Source organism: Lissotriton vulgaris, chromosome 9 (assembly GCF_964263255.1).
Source record: "Lissotriton vulgaris chromosome 9, aLisVul1.2, whole genome shotgun sequence".
Lineage (NCBI taxonomy): Eukaryota > Metazoa > Chordata > Amphibia > Caudata > Salamandridae > Lissotriton > Lissotriton vulgaris.
The window spans coordinates 919,836,748-919,857,186 of NC_141697.1; the positions used below are offsets into that span (position 1 = coordinate 919,836,748).

The following is a 20,439-nucleotide window of genomic DNA, read 5'->3' on the forward strand; positions in this document are numbered from 1 at the left end:
CTTCCTGGTTGTTCTGCAGCACATCCTCCGAGCGCGAAGCCCACAGCCAACTCTCATCCAATCAAGACACTGTTCTAAAGCATCTTGATTGGCTGGAGCAGGCTGGCTCCATGCTCCAAAAGCCTATGTAGGCCTTTGCCTGTCCTCCAACCTGGCAATCCCAGACAGCCCGGTTGGAATGGTTTGAACTGCGCATGTCGGTTTGGCTGTAGAAAGGTGGCGGCAGCCAAACCAACATGCGCAATCCAAACTTAAATGGCCACTCCTCACTGCTGCCAATCATTGGCAGCAGTGACACACTGGCCCCTCCCTGCCCTCGCATTCCATTTGCTGGCAGAAAGTACTAAATATAAAATGGTAATAAAATCATTTTAGGCACTACCTGCCCAGCAGTGTGGAGCGGGGATGATACTTCCCTGCTCCCACTGAGGAACTGCAGCTGAAATTAAGCACTGGTTGCAATGCTTTAAATTTTATAGAACTCAATGGCAAGGCACACATCTACCATAATAATCAAAGGGTGAAATGACAGGTTGCAATGAAGAAGTCTGAGTTAGAAGAACTCTCTAATTGGTTGGGGATGTGGCATAAAGGACCACCTCGGGATACATATCAAGTGTCCATTTTAATTGTGTATTTGAGTCTCTGTGGCATTGTGACTATGACAGCAAACCCAGTACACCAATTGCATCTTTCCTACTGGGTGATATGGTCTATGAAGACCTCCCCTGTAGTGGAATCCCAGATGTAAAATTGGAGAATAAGCTATATGAATATTTAAAAGTCAAGCATCACAGGGTGTATGTTCTCATCAGTAAGAAACACCTCTTGCCAGAAGAGGTGCTAAAATGGTGTTTCTAAAATACTGGGTTAAACCCACACCCTGCAAGTTAGGTGGACTAGATATTGGACTATTTTCAGGGCCACATTTTGCTGGCAGAATTTCAGCAACCATTCAGTGTAATTGGATCATTTTCCACCTTAATATTTCTTGTAAATGTTTAAAGTAGTTAGAGTCAACTTGGTGGAGAAGCCTCCTCCACTGCGATGGACAACCCTCCATGTGGCAGATTTTCAACTGGCGCTGCATGCCCACCAAGATGGCCAATGAAAAATCCACCGACCAACCTCAAAAGGAGGATGTTAGCACATTCAGGGCTCTCAAAATAAGCTTAGACTTTAAAGTATAAGGAAAGTATTAGGAGATTAAAGTTTTTCTTCCACTCTCTGAAGCCTGCAGCACTGCCATGGGAATTTGGGTGTACATTTTCTATTGTCTCTCCCTTATATGTACATTCTTCTGTCTCATTTCAGACTCTGGATCGGTTCTGAAAGTGATTGCTCTGCAAAAAGGCAACTTTGTGGATGCTGAAGAAGTCACCCTGGAAGAAATGCAGGTTTTTAAGGTCAGCTAAAAAAATAGAGCCTTTGCATGTTGGCGTGTGTGAGTGGGAGTGGGAGGTGAGGACAGTGCTTTATTTGAGCCGCTGGTTCGGTGCTCGGCACCAGCACTTGAATGGCAACACCCGCACTTATGGCAGTCTGCCATGTGGTTGCCCTGTCTGTCTAATTTACAGATAAGCACTGCAACAGTTCTTTATTAATTCAATATACATTAAAATGACTATTACCTGCCACCCAAGTCATTCTTGTAGCTTTGGGGGCCTAGAATAGTCTGAATTGTCACACTTGTAGGAGTGCGATGGTTAATAGTTGTGTTGGTACTGTTATTGGAGCGCTGGCAGGGGCAATGAATGGTGTAAGTGCGATGGCCTCCTGACAAGGGTCCTGTCACTTATGAAGGTAAAAACTTTATTTGCATAGTTACTTAAAACCATTGCAATGCATACAATTAATACAACCATATTAAAATGTTCCATATTTAAAAGTGAATGCTCCCTCATGAGCGTCGCAACATGACCTTCAAAAGACGTTTCAATGTCAATACAATTTAAGTGTCCCAGATGTTTTTGTCTTTACTGCCTGTGAGAGGTTGTAATCCGCTGTAAGATTTATCCAATCACTTAGTAAAATTTCCCCCATAGCGCAATGGACTACAAAGTGACAATCAGTTTGGCATTTTTAAGCGAGCTGCTTCGAGAAATTTAACTAACCTAGTGTTCAGTTGTGGTGATGAGGGATCAAAGCATGCCAGGACAGCTTGTCTCCTTGACCTGATACCTCTTTGATTAAAGCAAGTTTTAGCAGCTGTCTCCTTTCTTGACACAGCTCAGTGCAGGTGCAGATTGTATGAATGATGTCGCCCGAGTCCTTATTGCACAGACTACAGAGAGTAAAAGCCTGCTCCCTTTTCCAAGGTGGAAGCTGCTGCGTAGTTGGTAACACTCCAAGTCTGAACTTTAAAAATTTTTGTTTTAGTATTTTTGAATATCCCAGATTAAAGTAATGTTGTGGGGCTAAGTGCTTATATGTGGCCAAGGTCATCCAGGCATGCGCTCTGAGCGAGAAGGTCGCCTTATCCTCTAGCAAGGAGAGTGTCTTCAGCGTCTTCCACACCGTTTTTTTGAACGCCGAATGGAGGCAGTGTGTGTCCCATAAGGGGGACAGGCCTGTGATCGTCAGAGCCTCCTCAAGATATTGGCCTGCGGGTGATTTCGGCCTCTGTTGAAACTCTTGCCAGAGGAGATAGTTTAAAGTGTTAGGGTCTGCTGACCTAATCTTGTGCCAGCAGTTAATGAAAGCGCCGTAGCTAGCCCAAGTTTGCTTTATAAGGCCAAATTCCAGACGAATTTGTGCCGGTGAAGTGTAGGTCGGGAGGCTGAACAATGTTCTATATGCTTTAACAACTGTTTTGTCCAGCAGATTGCTGACTCTCCCACACAGTGCCTCAGTGCCGTAAGTAATAGTCCTGATAAGGGTCCTGTCACTTATGGTTTTTGCAAATTAAGCACTGGGTGAGGCAAACCATTTCTGAGGCTGTGCCTGATTCCTTCTCCTTTTAAAACCTTGTTTGTTTCTTGCAGGGCCCAATACCCGTCACTTCCATGGAAATCTCTGTGAAACGAGTACGTTTATACATTATCTATCCAATGGTCTGATGGAATGACAGCCAGTATGAACCTATTTAGAGAGAATGAATCTGTTTAAGGCAGAATAAAAAGGGTAGGTGGCAGAAAAGCTGAGGGCGGAGTGAGCAACAGGGAGGTATTTCCATTAATTTAATGTATAGAACTTTTTACTTAAAGTCCTGCTCAAGTGAATGGTTACAGTATAATTCATCAGAGAGAAATTAAAAGGATGCAGGTATTTTACCTCCTTCTAGGAGATTACAATCCTACAAATTATTAAAAAGAGAGCAACATCAAATTGTAATAACCAAATTATTATCTAATAATGAGAAAGGCTATTAGCCTTTTCTTTACCTCTTTCAATGCAAGAAAAAAGTACTGCAAAGAGCAGAGGCCAGTCTGGCACCACAAGAGAAAGATCTATGAGAAACGTGGGAATCCAGCAAAATGCCATACAGTGAAATGATGATAAATGGAAGAGAGCACCAGACAATCCAAAAGACAAAAGAGAATGAAGCAGCAAGGCTGAAAGCTACAAGAAGAAAAACAACAAATGAGGGAGTGAAGAGGTATAAAGATAGAATCAACCTCCTGTTCAGACTTTCAATAAACAATAAGATTCTACCCTACAAAAAGAAGTTTATTTTTCGTTTTTTAGTGGTTAGAAAAAGGTGTATTAGTGATCCATGAGATGTTATGGGAAAGCATTAAGTGTTTTTAAAATACCCTTCACACACTAAGAATCCCTTAGTGTCATGCTTCCTCATAGGGGTCTTCCCGTCCCTCTACGGGGCGGGGCGGGCTTCAACCTACGAAGACGTGGGAGCACTTTTTTTGTGAAATAGGCTATGTGTAGTGTGAGAGTGAGAGTGATAGGGTCTATGAAGAATGTGGGGTTAGTTGTAAAAATTCCCTGGCTAGTGGAAAAAACAAATGTGTAGCTGGAAATATTAAAATGTGGGGAGAGACATAGGGGGTATGCTTTAATGAGATGCCCCCTACTGGGTCAACATATATATAAAACAGCAGATATATTTTGAGTGCAGTAGGGATCGTATTAGGTCCTGACGAGCAATCCTTGGGGACGGCTTACGAAACATATTGACCCAGTAGGGGGCATCTCATTAAAGCATACCCCCTACGTCTCTCCCCACGTTTTAATATTTCCAGCTAGGGAAGTGAATAAAATTACTTTTTTTCACTAGCCAGGGATTTTTTACAACTCACCCCATAATCTTCATAGACCCTACCACTCTCACTACACATAGCCTATTTCACAAAAAAAGTGCTCCCACGTCTTCGTAGGTTGAAGCACACCCGCCCCGTCGAGGGACGGGAAGACCCCTATGATGAAGCATGACACTAAGGGATTCTTAGTGTGTGAGGCATATTTTAAAAGCACTTAGTGCTTTCCCTTGACATCTCATGGATCACTAATACACCTTTTTCTAACCACTAAAAACGAAAAATTAATTTCGTTTTGTAGGGTAGAATCTTATTGTTTATTAAAAGCTCCAACAGCCAGAGAGGTCCAAACTATTTCAGTAGGAGTCAGATTAGAAAGACAAGCATGAGAATTGGGTTCAAACAGATGATAGAACAATTTCGGTGGAGACCACTGGTTGAAATGCAAATTGCAGCGGAGTCAGATGGTGGGTGGATAGACATGAGAAGACTGCTGAAGATAGTGTGCTCAACGACATGGGGCAGATATGTGGTAAGAGTGGTAGAGTGGTAATTTGAAAGATGGTAAAAATCGGTAGATGCTTCATTATATAGTGGTTTCACAGAAGCGTGGGATACTTGGTTTGGATCAAAGAAGTCAGTAGGAAGATGCAGAACTAGCACATGAATCAATCTGAGAACAAGCAAGCTAAATTAAAGAAATGAAAGGAAAGAATAGAATAGAAAAGAAAAGTTAGGTGGGATGAATGAGTAAACAGAAACAGGAGGAAAAAATGAATGTTGAGGATGCTCCAGACCTCTGAACCTTGTACATGTTTATTTCAGCAAACCCTGTTTGTTGGGTCACGGGCCGGTGTGGCACAAGTGAAGCTGCACCATTGCGAGACTTATGGAACTGCATGTGCTGAATGCTGCCTGGCGAGGGATCCCTACTGCGCTTGGGATGGTAACTCCTGTGCCCGTTTCCAACCCTCGAGTAAACGCCGCTTCCGCCGGCAAGATATACGGAATGGAAACCCGGCTCACCAGTGCTTAGACCAGAACCTCACACGTAAGTCATCTGTCTGGAGCATCTTTGCCTTATTTCCCATAGCCCTCTGGTTCTGCCATGACTGCTTCCTAAGGTCTGGCCATTTTCTTATACCATATGTCTTCTATGTTCTTTCTTCATCTCTTTTTTTTATAACGGTTCTCTCTTACCATGGTTGCAAACATTCTGGCTTGGCATTCTCCCCCAAATAGCGCTAATGACTTTTCATCATGACCACCCCTCTACAGTAGGCTGACGTCTCACCTCGAACGAGGTTATCACTTTGTCAAGTCCATCTGATATTATCTTGACAGACAACTGTGTGATATGACACCTGCAACTGGCCCTTCCACATAAGGTAGACCATGACAGGGAGCTAATCATTTAACACATTGGAAACAAACTTCTACTGCCACCAGTCATGATAGCTCATGCTACTCTAAGACGCAGAGACCCTGCAGGCATCAGGAGGGTGGGTGATTGAGCTCTTTGTGCTTTGTAAGATATTGGGAGAAACTACAAACACTGAACAAGGGTATGCCTGGTCCACTCCTCTTAATATATCAACAATTGGAAGCTAGCAGCAGATGCTGTTCTCTTTAGAGACCATGTGTGGTTGGATCCAAGTCTCACTTCCTTTGTCTCCCTGCAATAGAGGATGATTCTGACGGTGGGGAGGAGAAGCTCATCTACGGGGCCGAGTTGAACAGCACATTCCTGGAATGTATCCCAAAGTCACCGCAGGCGGCTGTGAAGTGGTTTGTTCAGCGACCGAATGATGACAGAAGGGAAGAGGTGAGACAAGTTGCCCTTTTTTGCCATTTCTCAGGCAGAAATGTTTGCTCTTTTACTGAATGTCTTTGGCCTTCTGCTATTCAACCTGTAATAGAGGATCCAAAAATTCTGGGATATGCAAGGGAAAAGGGTTCTTTTTGACACCTGAGAGATTCCCATTTTAGTTTAGCAGTATTTCAAGTGAAATGTATCATTCTACTATCGACACTTAGGGACATTTGTACAAGGACTTAATGCCACCAGAACATCACTTTTTAAGACATTCTGGGGGTGTTACGCTAGACTAAGTGTGAAAGGGGCGGGAAATGGGTGTTGCTGTGGACGATCCGCCGCAACACCCATTGATTTTGATGGTACCCCCTATTTACAAGGGTGGCATAAATAAGGGGCAGTGCCAAAATTTGGGACAAAAAAGCCCTGGTCTTAACATGGTGAAACGAAGAAAAATGTCTAATTCCTCCTCGTTTTGCTTCAAATAACCATTCTGGATTGTTTATGTGCAGGAAGGGACAACTTTCTGCACATAAACAATCCTTCTCCCTAACGCAGGCAACTTTGCACTATGGTGCAATGGTGTCTGTGTTGGCGCTAGGCAGCTTAATTTAGCGCCAGTGCTAGGGGAAATGCAGTGGTCGCTGTATCATTTGAAATACAGTGCATATCAGCTTTTTTGAACTGATGGAGCACGATGTTAGCAATTTTGGAGGTAACCCGTGCTCCACCAGTCCATTGTACATATGCCCCTTGATTTTTCCTGCACAACAATATGCATTTAGCAAAGTCTTAATGTTAAGGATTACTAGCATAGTATTCATGCCAACACAATAGGTTGGGTACCTCCATTGAACTGAACTGCTGAGAGTGCTGTTCCCTTCGTGTACTCTCCTTCCTGTTTGCCAAGCAACGCTTCGCGGCCCCCGCTCCGCGGGAGCCGCTCGCAGGCTAAGGACTTTGCTTGATACCTGTCCCTGGACCTTCCCAAGTGCATAGGAGCACCAACGCGATCTCTGCAAGGCTACATCTGGACCCCAAGGCTTGAGGCGGGACTGCGAGGACCAGCGTGCAGCGCGGCGCTGATCGGCCGCAGCTGGTCCTCTTCCCGCCCCTCCACCCGTCAAAAACATCGCGGTGTGTGAGCAGCCCGGGTACCTCCATTGAACTGAACTGCTGAGAGTGCTGTTCCCTTCGTGTACTCTCCTTCCTGTTTGCCAAGCAACGCCTCGCGGCCCCCGCTCCGCGGGAGCCGCTCGCAGGCTAAGGACTTTGCTTGATACCTGTCCCTGGACCTTCCCAAGTGCATAGGAGCACCAACGCGATCTCTGCGAGGCTACATCTGGACCCCAAGGCTTGAGGCGGGACTGCGAGGACCAGCGTGCAGCGCGGCGCTGATCGGCCGCAGCTGGTCCTCTTCCCGCCCCTCCACCCGTCAAAAACATTGCGGTGTGTGAGCAGCCCGGGTACCTTCATTGAACTGAACTGCTGAGAGTGCTGTTCCCTTCGTGTACTCTCCTTCCTGTTTGCCAAGCAACACCTCGCGGCGCCCGCTCCGCGGGAGCCGCTCGCAGGCTAAGGACTTTGCTTGATACCTGTCCCTGGACCTTCCCAAGTGCATAGGAGCACCAACGCGATCTCTGCGAGGCTACATCTGGACCCCAAGGCTTGAGGCGGGACTGCGAGGACCAGCGTGCAGCGCGGCGCTGATCGGCCGCAGCTGGTCCTCTTCCCGCCCCCTCCACCTGACCTTTCTACATAATCTGTGGCAGTAACGCGCACGCGGGACGCGCGCGGGGCAACGGCCGGGGCGAAGACCGGGCAAAGAGCGGGCCGTTTAAGGCCGTTCAAGGACGGCAGAGGACGGCCCTGGCCCTGAACCCCTGCATCATCGCCCCTAATCCATCAGCAAGGTAGGCGTCACTGATTTCCATCTCTTCTACAACCATACAGCGGCCGCCTCCCAGCCCTATCACTTACCGCTCTTCTGAGGCCCCATTTTGCATCTGGTCCAGCACCTCAGATGTCAACTATGCGCAATAGAACTAGAAGCTGTACAAAAAAAGCCATGGGGGTAGCACAAGTGACTGGACCTATAGATCTTTTCATCTCACGGGTGAATGAGACCATCGATAAAAGTATTGTATTGCTGGAAAAAAGAGTCTCCCTGGATCTCATGAACGCTAAGCGCTCTTCCTTGGGCTCTCTCGCAAACGCAAATTCACCCTCCCAACAAGCCTCGAATAATTGTTCCCTACCCTTGCCTTTGACCACCGCTGGCACAGTCACAGTACCGAATGCTGTCGATCTGTCAGTCACCCAATCTGACTCGGACCCGTCCTTTGTTGATCTTGAGGCTACCCCAGATCTAGAAGCCTGTCAGACATCTGAAGAGACGGAGCCAAGCCTGAATGGGCAAATGGATAAACAAATACCTCCTGTACCTATCGACTCTGGGGGAAGGGTTATTCCTACAAAGGTAGCGTCCAAGACCAAGTCTAAGGAAAAACCCAAAGCTAAAGGCAGGAATCACAATTTGATATCGCCTACTCCGCACCAGGCGTCAGGCATACCCTGCTGGGTTGAAAACATGGTAACAGATCTCAAACAGGACCTTGAGGCCACATTAGCAGCACAAATAAAGCCTCTAATTTCCAAACTTGACAGACTCACGTCACTAATAAACTCGAAATGGCCTAATAAGATGAATGGGCCTGGGTCTGTCCAGCCACAAGGGATCAAAGAACCGCTTCCCAAGCCTTCACCTTGCGTCAAGCTCCCTAAAGATGCATCTAACAAAGTAAAAATACCAGCAGTCACCAAGGACTCAGCCGAATTACACCTGTCCCAAACAGGGAATAATTCTGCTCAACCCCCACTCCTATCTACTCCGAAGGCGGTAGGCCCTACTTCGACTTTGCAACATTCAGCCGGTGGAAATAAAACTACCATCTTACAAGCAAAAGATCTTACAGGAAAGTCTACTAACCCTGCAGCTCCTCACTCTACAAATAAGCCCGAAGGCTCTAAGCCAAAGCAGGCACGTTTCAAGTCAATTAGCCTGCCACCGGAAGTCTCTCCTTTTGTGGTTGTGCTGACAGCCGTTCCCCCACTGAAGGAGGGAGTAAAAGAAACTTTTGTAGAGTTAAGAAACAAATGTGCCCAGTGGCTTCATCTACACAAACCTTTACCCAGCAATATGAGTGGTGAAATTCTTACTGTGCGTAGAGGGGACTGGGTGGGCAGGAGTAAGAAAACAATACCAGGGGATGTAATCACAGTTAACTTTAGGGATATAGGGGCAGCCAGTTACATATGCATCACACCCAATAGTGGTCCAGCTACCCAAATCAACCCACTCCCTTTATCTTACTTCCTTCCCATGCCGCCAAGACTAAATCCCCATCGGCTTACTTTTTCAAACAACAGAGGGCCTGTGTATCCCCCGCAACGTACCACTAAACACTGGCAACAGCCATTACATTTTCCATCTTTATTCCCACATCATGCTAGCCCTCAATGGCAACAACCTTTCCAGCATCCACCACCCCTATACCAGTCTGCTCAGCAGTGGCAGCAATCCCTTCAGCCCCCACTACCCACTAACCATCAGTGGCAACAGCCATGGCAGGATTTGCCCCCTTCTTTTGATCCTTCATATTCACAATTCGCCCATCCAAATAGATACTGTGTGTTAGATGAGGTAGACTGACTCAACATCATGGAAGGTTTAGATACAAATCCCGCTACCACCAATAAAGATATGGAGGATGTTTCGCCAGCCATATCCTTCCCTATATGTCCTGAATCTCCAACAGTGGCACCCCCAGTATCACTTCCACACATATTAACTAGGGATAGTGTAGACCCACCAACTTCTAAAATTACTGTTATCCCCAACGGTGATCCAACACATGACGAGATAAAAATCCTTAGCTGGAACCTCGCGGGGATTCCTAGGAAATGAGGCCTTCCGGAGTGGAATGTCCTGATTGACGCCCACAAGATCTGTGTATTTCAAGAGACCTGGATCACTGAGCCACTGCATCGTGTCGGGTTTGTCACATTCTTTACACCAGCTGTAAAACCTAAGGCAGGGAAGGGGCGGCCATCAGGGGGGCTTATCATCTGGGTGAGCATTTCGCTCAACTGTCGGATAACCATAAAGAAGGCAGGAAACCCAGATATTCTTGGTATCTCCCTATCGGGGCAACGTGGGGGGCTACCTGTAGATCTCTACGATGTCTACGTTAGAGGCTCCAAAAATGGGTGCATCTCACCAACAGTATCGGAGTTGGAGGCCCAATTAGGGGACCATAGTGAACTTGGCCACACCATAATAGCAGGAGATTTTAACTGCACTTATGAGCCACTCCCCCTAGATAGAATACCTGACTTGGGAGATGAGGATAGTAGGTGGGGTATTCCCATTCTCTCTATTCCACCCATCAAGCGTTGGACTCGCAGTGCAATACAGCTTAATGCACTTACATTAGAGTTTGGATTAAGAGCAGCCAATGGCCGCACACGTTCTGATCAAATGGGTGCTCCAACGTTCAACAGAGTTGGTCACTCCACAAGGATAGACTATATTCTGTTAGACCGGAGGCTCTGGAGTTCGGTCATCGATATGGTTGTTATACCTACCATAGAGAGTGACCACAACTCACTTTCCCTAACCTTAAAGAATTCTTGGTCCACCGGAGCGCCGCTAGTATCACCGAGCTGCCCACAGGAGATTACTGTCTCCTCTTGTGGGAGACGCCTCAAGTGGAACAAAATCTTGTGTGACACTAACAAACTGTCCACTATTGAAGAGGTGATTAAAGGCACACAAGATGAAATTAGCTCCATAGACTTACTCTTGGCAGCAGATAAGGTAACAACTATCTATGAAGTAGCCATAAAAACTATAGGGGATCTTTTTTGGGTGAAAGGAACCATAGGGAAAACCAAACCTTTGACCAAACCCAAAGGTAGACATGACTGGTATTCTGCATCGTGCAGGAAGGCCAAGACATCTCTGATTGAGGCAGTTAGAGGGAAGTCTCCCCTATCAATCCAAATAGCTAGAAGGGAACATAAAAAGGCCTTGCGGTTAGCCAAAAGGGAGTGGGAAGATGCCTACTGGCTAACCCTTAAAGAAGCCAGCCTGAAAAAGGATTCTAAATGTTTTTGGGACACTATAAGGGCACGCAATAGACCAGACAGTGACATGCTAACCTGCAACATTCCAAGCCAGGTGTGGGAGGACCACTTCTCCAAACTATACTCCTGCCATAACGGCCCCGACGGGAGAGGGCCTGTTACACCCCCGCCTATCATAACCTATGCACTCTGCCCTACTGACTTTGATTTTACACTAAAGGAAGTGGAATATGCAATAAGCTTCATCATTCCACAAAAAGCGGCCGGACCTGATGGGATTCCCGGGGATCTGCTAAAATCCGATAGCGCCAAATGGGGTAAATTGATTCACTCCCTCCTTGTTGCCATCTGTAGGGGTGCCCCTATTCCCTCATCGTGGAAAGGGGCGGAGGTGGTCCCCATCCATAAGAAAGGCTCGAGGGATGACCCATCTAACTATAGGCCGATTAGCTTGCTAGACACCAGCCAAAAAGTTGTCGGCAAAGTCCTGTTAGTTAGAATCTTAAATTGGGCAGAAGAAAACAAAATCCTTTCTGATTTCCAGGCAGGTTTCAGAGTGGGTACTGGAACGATCGAGCAAGCATTCAGGCTCATGATGGTATATTGGAAGGTTGTGGTTATAGGCAAGGGCAGTCTTTATCTCGCGTTTATCGATTTAAAGACTGCCTTTGACCTTGTACCTAGGGACCTACTATGGAAAGTACTGGCTGACATGGGGCTGCCACACTACCTACTATCCTTGTTGGTTAAACTACACCAGGATAGCTTTGCCCAAATCAGGTGGGGCCCTGGAGGGGAAACAACGGCTAGTATTCCGGTTGAGAGAGGAGTCCGCCAGGGATGCGTTCTGGCTCCCACCCTTTTCTCTCTCTACATCAATGGGGTGGTTGAGCATCTCCTCAAGTATCCATCTGACGAGCCATCCCTGGCTGGAGAGCGCATACCGACCCTCCTCTTCGCGGATGATACGCTTTTAATCTCCAAAACCCCAATGGGACTCCAGAGACTTTTGGACAACTTCCAATCCTTTTGTACCAAACGAGGCCTGGTAATAAATACAAACAAAACGAAGTACCTTGTCCTCAATCCACCGAAACAGCATGTGCGTTCCCCCACCCTGAACGCTGAGCTCTTGGAAAGGGTAAAGGTCTTCGATTACCTCGGGATACGCCTTTCGGAAAAAATGGACTGAACGCCTCACCTAGATAAAATGCTGCTGAGCCACAAAAGGATTACAGGTGCCCTTTTGAGAGAGCAACGCTCCAGTACAACAAGACCTATAGGAACAGTCCTTGAGATATACACAGCTAAAGGTGTTAGCTCTGCCCTTTATGGGGCGGAACTTTGGGGTTCCTCGTCTACTGATGCTCTGCAGAGATCTGAGAACAAATTCTGCAGAGAAATAATGTCCCTTCCACAAGGCACCCCGACACTTCCTCTATTTTTGGACCTTGGCTGTACCCAGATTGGCGAAATCGCGAAATTTCGCCCTCTATTACTATGGGCCCGTATTTGGCGGGTAGAAGAACTAAGCGGATATGCCAGAGGCCTCAAGGAAATCATGTCATCACCAAGCTGGCATAAAATCAAATGGTTAAAAGACATGAAAAGCTTATTAATTAAGCTGGGTCAACTAGAATCATGGCTAAATAGAACTTCACCCCCAAAGCAAACTCTTAAAAAGCTTTATTGGGACTGGATTTGTTCTCAAAGAAACTCTAGTACCAATATGGGCAGGCTAACAGAGGTCTTTTTGAGGTTCAAAGACTGTCCCAGGCGGGAACTGTACCTGGATGCAATTGGAAAACACTTTGACAGGGCCTTGTATTTCAGATTTAGAATGGGAACCCTACCACTTAATACCTTCACCAAAAGTTGGAAACCCTGTAGGGAAACGTCTGAACTATGCCCATCGTGCCTTGACAAACCGGAAACACTAGCACACTTCATGTTTGTTTGCGGCGAATACGCCACTCCAAGGAGGGTTTGGCTTAAAAACCTATGCCGCCAGCTGGGGACAAGGAGTCATGATGTGGCAATCAGGATACTTATCTCGGACAGTAGCGTACCCTATGCTTGTGCCCTAGCCAAATTTCTATCCTGGGCCTGGGCTATCCGAGCCAAAAAGCTAAAACAATTTGTTTAATTCTTTTTTAGAAAAATTTATTAAAATAAAAATGCTGTTAAAATTGTTTAATCTCTAAAAACGTAACCAACTTGTTGGCTAGTTTAACTGAATAAGTACTCTTTGAAACTATTGTCTTTTTCAAATGATTGGTACAGAGACACAAAATCCTTTTAGATTTATTATTGTTGTTCTTAATTGTAACTTTTTTATACATTGAGCTGCTTTTATGATAATGACTTTTATCGAAATAAAGCTTTTTGACTTGACTTGACTTGTATAAAAATTATTTTGCCATGTGCTGCCTTACATGGAGGGTGTTCTACTAATACAGTAATTTAAGGTTGCTGCAAAAGGTGAATATGAGGGGGCAAATCTCCGTGTAACTGTAGTAATTCTCCAGCTAAAATCAGACCAGATCTATAAGAGTTCCTGCCTCACACTACTGGACAGCGGCATTGTTCTCATGCTAGAAAGTCGCAGGATTCATTCTCACAAGTGAGATCTATCTAACTCATCAGAACTTGTGAGAGAATATTGCATTATTCTCAATTTGGCCATGGGTCTCGAAATTCAATTTCATTAAATGACAATGGAGTACATTATTTCAATTGAATTCAAATGAAAGGATTTTTTTGTCATGCCTAGAGCGATAGAGTTACCAGTTTCTAGTAGTGACATGTCGGTTTATTTTTGCATGGACTAGCCTGCCCCCCATGATTTTGTTCAAACCTGCACTGCCACACCACAACCAGAGCTTTACCTATTCAAAATATTTCCTACTTCCATCATGGTGGCTCCACTACAGCAGCACAGAGGTTCTGTTCATTTCAATTTAAGCCTTTTCTTTCAGTCCTTTCAAAAAGGTCACTGGGAGGATGCAAGAATAGAGGGACAGCAGGCATGAAAAACATGCCAGAGTTCCCTTTAACGTTAGGCAAGTGGGTTAGGGTATTGTCATCTAAGGGAGTATATTATGATTGAGTGACATGTTTGTGTGTGTGTTTATGGGTGCGTGTGTATGAGTGTGGTTGTTAGTATTGGTAGTGTAGTAATTTACCTAAGATGAGCAAATATGTTTCCACTTAATTTGAGCTGGCCTTTTAATGCCATCATATTTATTTTATTTACTTGTGTTCATTTATTCAAATTGTATATCCCAGAAGAGGTAGAGAGATCATCTGAGCCCTGCAAAGAAGAGTATACATTACATTTCATCTATAACAAACATCTGAAAATGCATACAAAATATATTTAGAGGGTCGCTACAATGTAGAAAAAACTTACAGCAAAACTTAAGTTGGACGAACCCTAACTACAATAACTTCAATGAGGTCAACATAGAAGTCTTCAGTTGATTTGTTAATTATAGATGCAAGGGGTCATTTAGCACCTGGGTGGTAAAGGTTGGAGAATGGGAGAGCTGTGGCGCAGTGGACAGAGCTGCTAATTCTGGAGTGCGGGGTTCACAGTTCAATCCACTGCAACTCAGCCCAGTATCATGTGACTCTGGGCAATAGCTCACTCTGTCTTCCTGATGGCCCCCAGCACCTGAATACTCTTAGGGGTGATAGGCTAGCTCTTTACAAATATGGAGGAATTATTAACACCTTCCATGCTCATGACGAGCTCAGCTCGTCATGCAGTACAGTGCTCGTGTGCTCATGACGAGCTGAGTTCGTCATGAACAATGGGATTCAAGGGAGTAAAGCATCCAAGATGGATCACTGTAGCATTGAAGGTGTTAAGGACCAATTACCATAGTTGGAGAAGCCCACCTGCCTCGCCTTGAGGTGGTTGCTCTGAAGGCTGAAGAGTTTGCCGAGTGGGTGCCAATTTTGTTGCACCCTCTCTGTGTAACAAACATGGGAATAATCTCCAAAAGAAGTTTCTCCCTGCCTGTGGGGGCCAGTGATGCAAATCCTTGACTGTCACTGCTGTGCCGCACATGGTGGTCTCAAGTGTGAGCAGTCTAGTGACGATCACTCTGCTCTAAGCAAGGCAGAGCAAATGTCACTGTGGCCTGACAAACCTATGGTGGATAATTAGTCACATTAATGGTTAGCACTGGTGGAACAGGTTTAGGCATCACCCAGTGTAAACACAGTGCTTACCTCAACTATAAGGGCGGATTATGAGTTGCTTGTTAAATTCCATCCCATGCATAAACCCCCTCTTAATGCACGGGTTGGCATTACGAGTTGTTAGATAATTTATTTATTTATTCATTTATAAAGTTTTATATCAGATGCATTAAATAACTCAACCTTCTCTAAATTTCGACAGGTCAAATCTGTCGAAATTTAACAGGGGAAAACCATACAGTAATTACTGTATCATGTGTATTTCGGTGCGATAATTCCCCAACAGCTCGTAATAGGTAATATTTATCGCACTTGGTAACTAACTCACTCTGTGTTATTGTCATTGATCATGTGTGGTAAATAACACCTATACTCGTAATCAGGTCCTATGGAGAATATGGAGCTGTAGCTTTGGGGTTACGGGAGCTGCAACGATCTACAGAGGGGCTCCCACTCTGTGCTCCAAATGAACCCATAGTGAGACAGTTTAGGAAGTAGGTAATTACAACACTAATACAGAGTCAATCTCTTGAGCAGGTTGGTTTATTCCACCTCAATCATGTGGGTGAAGTGATTCAATGTTCTTAAGATATGCAAGAAAGTTTTTGGATTTCAGCTGGTACTTCCTAACACTGTGATGTTTCCTTTAGGTGAAGACCGATGAGCGCATTCTGAAAACGGAGCAAGGCCTGCTCTTCCGCCGGATCTTCCGCCTGGACACTGGAACCTACTACTGCAAAACCTTGGAGCATGGATTTGTCCAGACAGTCACCAAGATCACGCTGGAGGTGATCGAAAGCGATCAGTTGTCAGACATCTTTCAGCGAGGAGAGCATGATGACGAAGGCGCGCTGATGCAGAGAGGGCCTCCGTGCTCCATGCCTCACCACCGTCCTTCACATGGACAGAAGGCTTGGTTCAAGGAGATCATGCAGCTGATTGGCTATGCCAACTTGCAGCGGGTGGACGAGTACTGTGAGCGGGTGTGGTGCAATGATAAACAGCGTAAGAAAAACAAGTCTACCAAGATCAGAAATTCTCTTAGCACTGAAGGAGGGAAGAAAGGACGCGCAAAGACTTCAGGTGAACGAAGCAGGGTGCCCAGGCAAGCCACAAATACATAAAAGAAAGCATCTATTAAGGGCGATGACTGGCAAAGAATAATGCCATAAATACAGAAAGACTACGACTGTTGCAGGAGGCTAGCACAATGCCTTGGACTTGCACGACATTGCGCCTTCCAGTCCTCTTGATAGTGATGTTTATGGCACTTGCCACCGCCGATGGTGTGTAGGGATGGCACAGACTGCAAACCAATTTACCCAGTTTGGATACATTGGCATATGTGGCAAGTTGTGTTCTAGAAACATATCTTCCCTTACTGCCTAGTGTCTGCATTGCCTTGGATCAGACATTCTTGCTCATTTCCCATGTGAATAAGCCAATGTCCACATCTATCACCCCTCAGCCCTTCGAATAGGATATGGAATATCTTTGAGAGTTTCCTCTCTCCATCATACAAATCTTCCTCTCCGAATATCTTCAGTGGGACTGCAATAAATACATTGACTGTTACTGCATTACACAAATGTTTAGGGAAAGAATTGGAGCATGGTGTCAGACTCTTGAAATGACTAAGCTGGTCAATTCCCTTGCTGTATTAATGTTCAAGTTTAGAAACTATTGCACATCCACAGCAAGGAGTGACTAAGATCAAATGAGTATTTCAAGATTCATAAACAGGTCGGATACAAAGGTGTTTTTGTTATGTATTTGAAGAAAGTGCTTGTGAGGTATGTGGGATGTATGATGGTACAACGCGTACCGTTTCAACGCGTGCCTTTACAACGCGTCTTTAACAACGCAAGTCGTTACAACGACTTGCGTTGTTGGGCGCGGATAGTAAATAGTATAATTTACTATTCTAACACCAGTCCCCGTGGATAGTAGGGAAGGTGTTGGAATAGTAAATATACTATTCTTTATCCTTTAGCGCCCTCCAGCGCAAGTCGTAGTTACGACTTGCGTTGTAAAGGACGTGTCGTAAAAGCACTATGGGGTAACATCCGCATTGAAAAGGATGTTCCCCGGTATGTGGGTTACATGTTGGGGGTGGAATGGTGGTTCGATGGGTGAAGGGTTCCCATGTGTGAAACTTTTCTGCTATGTGTAATATTGTACCCTGAAGCGCACCAAGCCCCAACCACAGCTGACTATCTGACCCCTGGACTCAGGTTGATTGCCCAGATTTAGATGTTATATTGGGCTACCTCCACATCCCCAGAAATAAGTTATTGCTGGTGAAAACTCCTATTTAGAAAGACGGTATTGTCTAGTCTAGTCTCTCTCCAAGAGAGAGTCTTGCTTCTCCTCACATCACTAGCCTTGTTTAGGTCTTCTGGACCCACTCGAATAGCCTACCTCTGACCACGCTAGCCTGACTGGCTGGAACTACAACACCCCTTTTGACTCCTTCTCCCTCTTTTCTCTCGCATACTGATATCACTAGCTTTAGTCAGTCTTAAATCTGTTTAAAGCCCGAAAAGGTGACCCTGTATTGTGAAGGGCTTTGCCCCAGTTTCAGATAGTTTTACCAATGTCCTTCCTAGCAGAAATCAGCATATCTGCTGTATGTTCTTACTTAAGACAGTTTTAACATTTTCTTGAGCAAGTGAAGCACTTTCCTAAGCTTCACAGGTGTAAATTTACCAAGTGCTGCCTCTGGCCAGGGAAACACTTTAGTTAATCATGCCCTAAGATCTAACCACACAAGCATACAAGGGGTCCAACTACCTACACTCCCTCCCATATCTCTATTTCACAACAGTAACAAGTAAAGACAATAATATATCATTTATAGAGCTCTAATTCATAATACACACAAATTGGGACTGCAACACTCCTCACTAATAAAGATTGAGTAACACAATTTTCTGCATTGTGAATAACAGCACAAATCCAGGCAAACACCTGCTAAAATATATTTAAGTGCAATTTAAGACCAATGAGAGCATTGAATAGGTTCAATTTATTAATTTCTTGGAATATTCTTGATGGGCATTAGGGAATGGGATAAAGACAACGAGGTCACAAGTTGGGCGCTCCAGCAATTTAGTGATAAAGACTCTGCCTTAGAAAGAGGTTCACTCCTTCTGAAAGATGGTCACTGGAGAACCGTTTACCTAAAGCAGACCAGCACGCCATAAAAGGCGTTACTGTGCTTTATACGAACCCACAACGCTCAAATGTTAAAGCCTAAAATTGTGTGCATTTCCTTTGGATGCTCCAGATTGGTATTTCTATGGGACCTTAAAAAATATGGGGCTTATTTACAAGCCACTTGCGCCGCTGATACGTCACTTTTTCTTGTGTTAAAAGTGGCGCACTGGCGGTGCAAGGGGCTTGTAAATACGCCCCTATATTTATTGGGTGTAGTATTTTTAATAGAACGCCTCTGGAAAATAACCCCTGCTTATCCAGCCCTCAGGAAAAAATAAACTGTGCCAAGTGCTGGTGGAATCTGGGGGGTGGGACGAGGGGCGCTTGGTGACATTACTCTGTCTCTCACTGGCACATTCTGTGGAGTGATTCTAGGCTGGCTCAAATTGTAATGTTTCCCGTAAATGCATGTGTATAATTTTGGTGTACATATATATAAATATATTTATATATTTTATATTGCCGATGAAATGTGAGCATATGTTTTTTTTACCCCTGTTAATGAAATCCCTCATTTGTGACCACCAGTTGAGTGACTGGGTGATGAATAAACCTCTTTTCGATTCCTAAATAGGCTGCACCATTCATTTGTCTTTATTATTTCCGTACTTCTGCGTTTTACCCTCAATGGCAGTGGTGGCTGGCATGTAAGGAGGGTGGTGAGTCTGGAGCTAAAAGTCAAAAAAGAAATAAAGAAAAAATAATCCACTTGCCTTTTTAGCGCAACGTTCTCCTCCTCGCTCGGGTCTTCTCCGGGCAGGAAACTGCAGTAACCAATCCTGGCACTGCTGCCATGCTGCATGAGAGCAGCGCCAGGATTGGAGGAAGCGGCCTCTCTCACTGCTCCCGAAGTCACTGGAGCTCTATGCTGCCTCTAACCCAGCTGTCTAAGACAGCTGGGTTAGAGAGGTTTAAACTGAGCATGTATGGCTGGCCGCCGCGAGATGGCCGACCAAAAAGACATGCGCACTTTAAACCTAAGTGTCCTGCCTATCACTGCTTTCTGATGCTGCCTAATTGGCAGCAGCAGAAATCAGAAAGCCCCGCCCCTGTCCTTACGCTTAGCGCGGGATGGGGTTTAAAAAAATCAAACGGTAACAAATAAACGTTTTTACCATTTTGTTTTTCTATCTCTGGGGGCATTATTTTAGTTGGGCGACGCTCCTCCGCCTTAACAGAGGAGCCTCCCCTGCTCAATGCAAAAACACCAAAGCGCTTGTTTTTCATGATTCTTCTGCTTAATTGGATCCCATGGGAATCACAGACTCCTTTGTGCCCATTTCTCATACTCCTCTATTATTTTAACAATTTTACCAGGATATTTCCTATTTCTTAATTGGCATTGATTTCTCAAATTCCTGTTTGTAATGTTTCCATTTTGCTCCTTGGGAACTATTCAGAGACTTCTGAGAAAAGGTTTTCCACAAAAAGTCTCTCCACTTTGTTTGCATCCACATTGTGTGCCTGCTTTCCACCCTCGCCCACAGTCTCTCATTTATATGTATTTCTTTGCATGTTAAATGTTTGTACTCATCCATTTACATTCATCAGCCTATCTCTGTATCAATACCTCTCTCTTGTGTTGCTTTCTGTGTAGTGAGTGAATTAATATGGTACATCATTGCAGGAACATTCACTTAGGGACTTACAGGACATTGAATACCTTTAGCAGAGACCATCAACTAATATTCTCAGTTCCATAGTGGCTGCATCAACGAGCTCAGCCCAATGCAAGTCAAATGACCCAAGTGAGAGGTGAAGCTAATAACACAAAGCCTCATCCTTGACTACAGGCACCAGATACATTAAAATACCCCCCCCTGTGGCCTCAGG

The 20,439-nt window shown here is 45.1% G+C and overlaps 1 protein-coding gene across 2 annotated transcripts in view; it reads left to right on the forward strand.

Annotated features, from left to right (window-relative positions):
• Positions 1 to 17,289, forward strand: part of SEMA3G (semaphorin 3G) — a 206,131-nt gene extending 188,842 nt beyond the window's left edge. The window contains exons 12-16 of one of the 2 annotated variants that reach the window (XM_086938733.1): positions 1,315 to 1,406; positions 2,985 to 3,026; positions 5,040 to 5,265; positions 5,900 to 6,039; positions 16,038 to 17,289. In XM_086938733.1, the coding sequence (XP_086794859.1) occupies positions 1,315 to 1,406; positions 2,985 to 3,026; positions 5,040 to 5,265; positions 5,900 to 6,039; positions 16,038 to 16,511 (974 nt within the window). In that variant the 3' untranslated portion in view covers positions 16,512 to 17,289. The remainder of the gene's footprint in view (positions 1 to 1,314; positions 1,407 to 2,984; positions 3,027 to 5,039; positions 5,266 to 5,899; positions 6,040 to 16,037) is intronic. The other variant, XM_086938732.1, reaches the window with a different exon arrangement.
• The last annotated feature ends 3,150 nt before the right edge of the window (positions 17,290 to 20,439 follow it).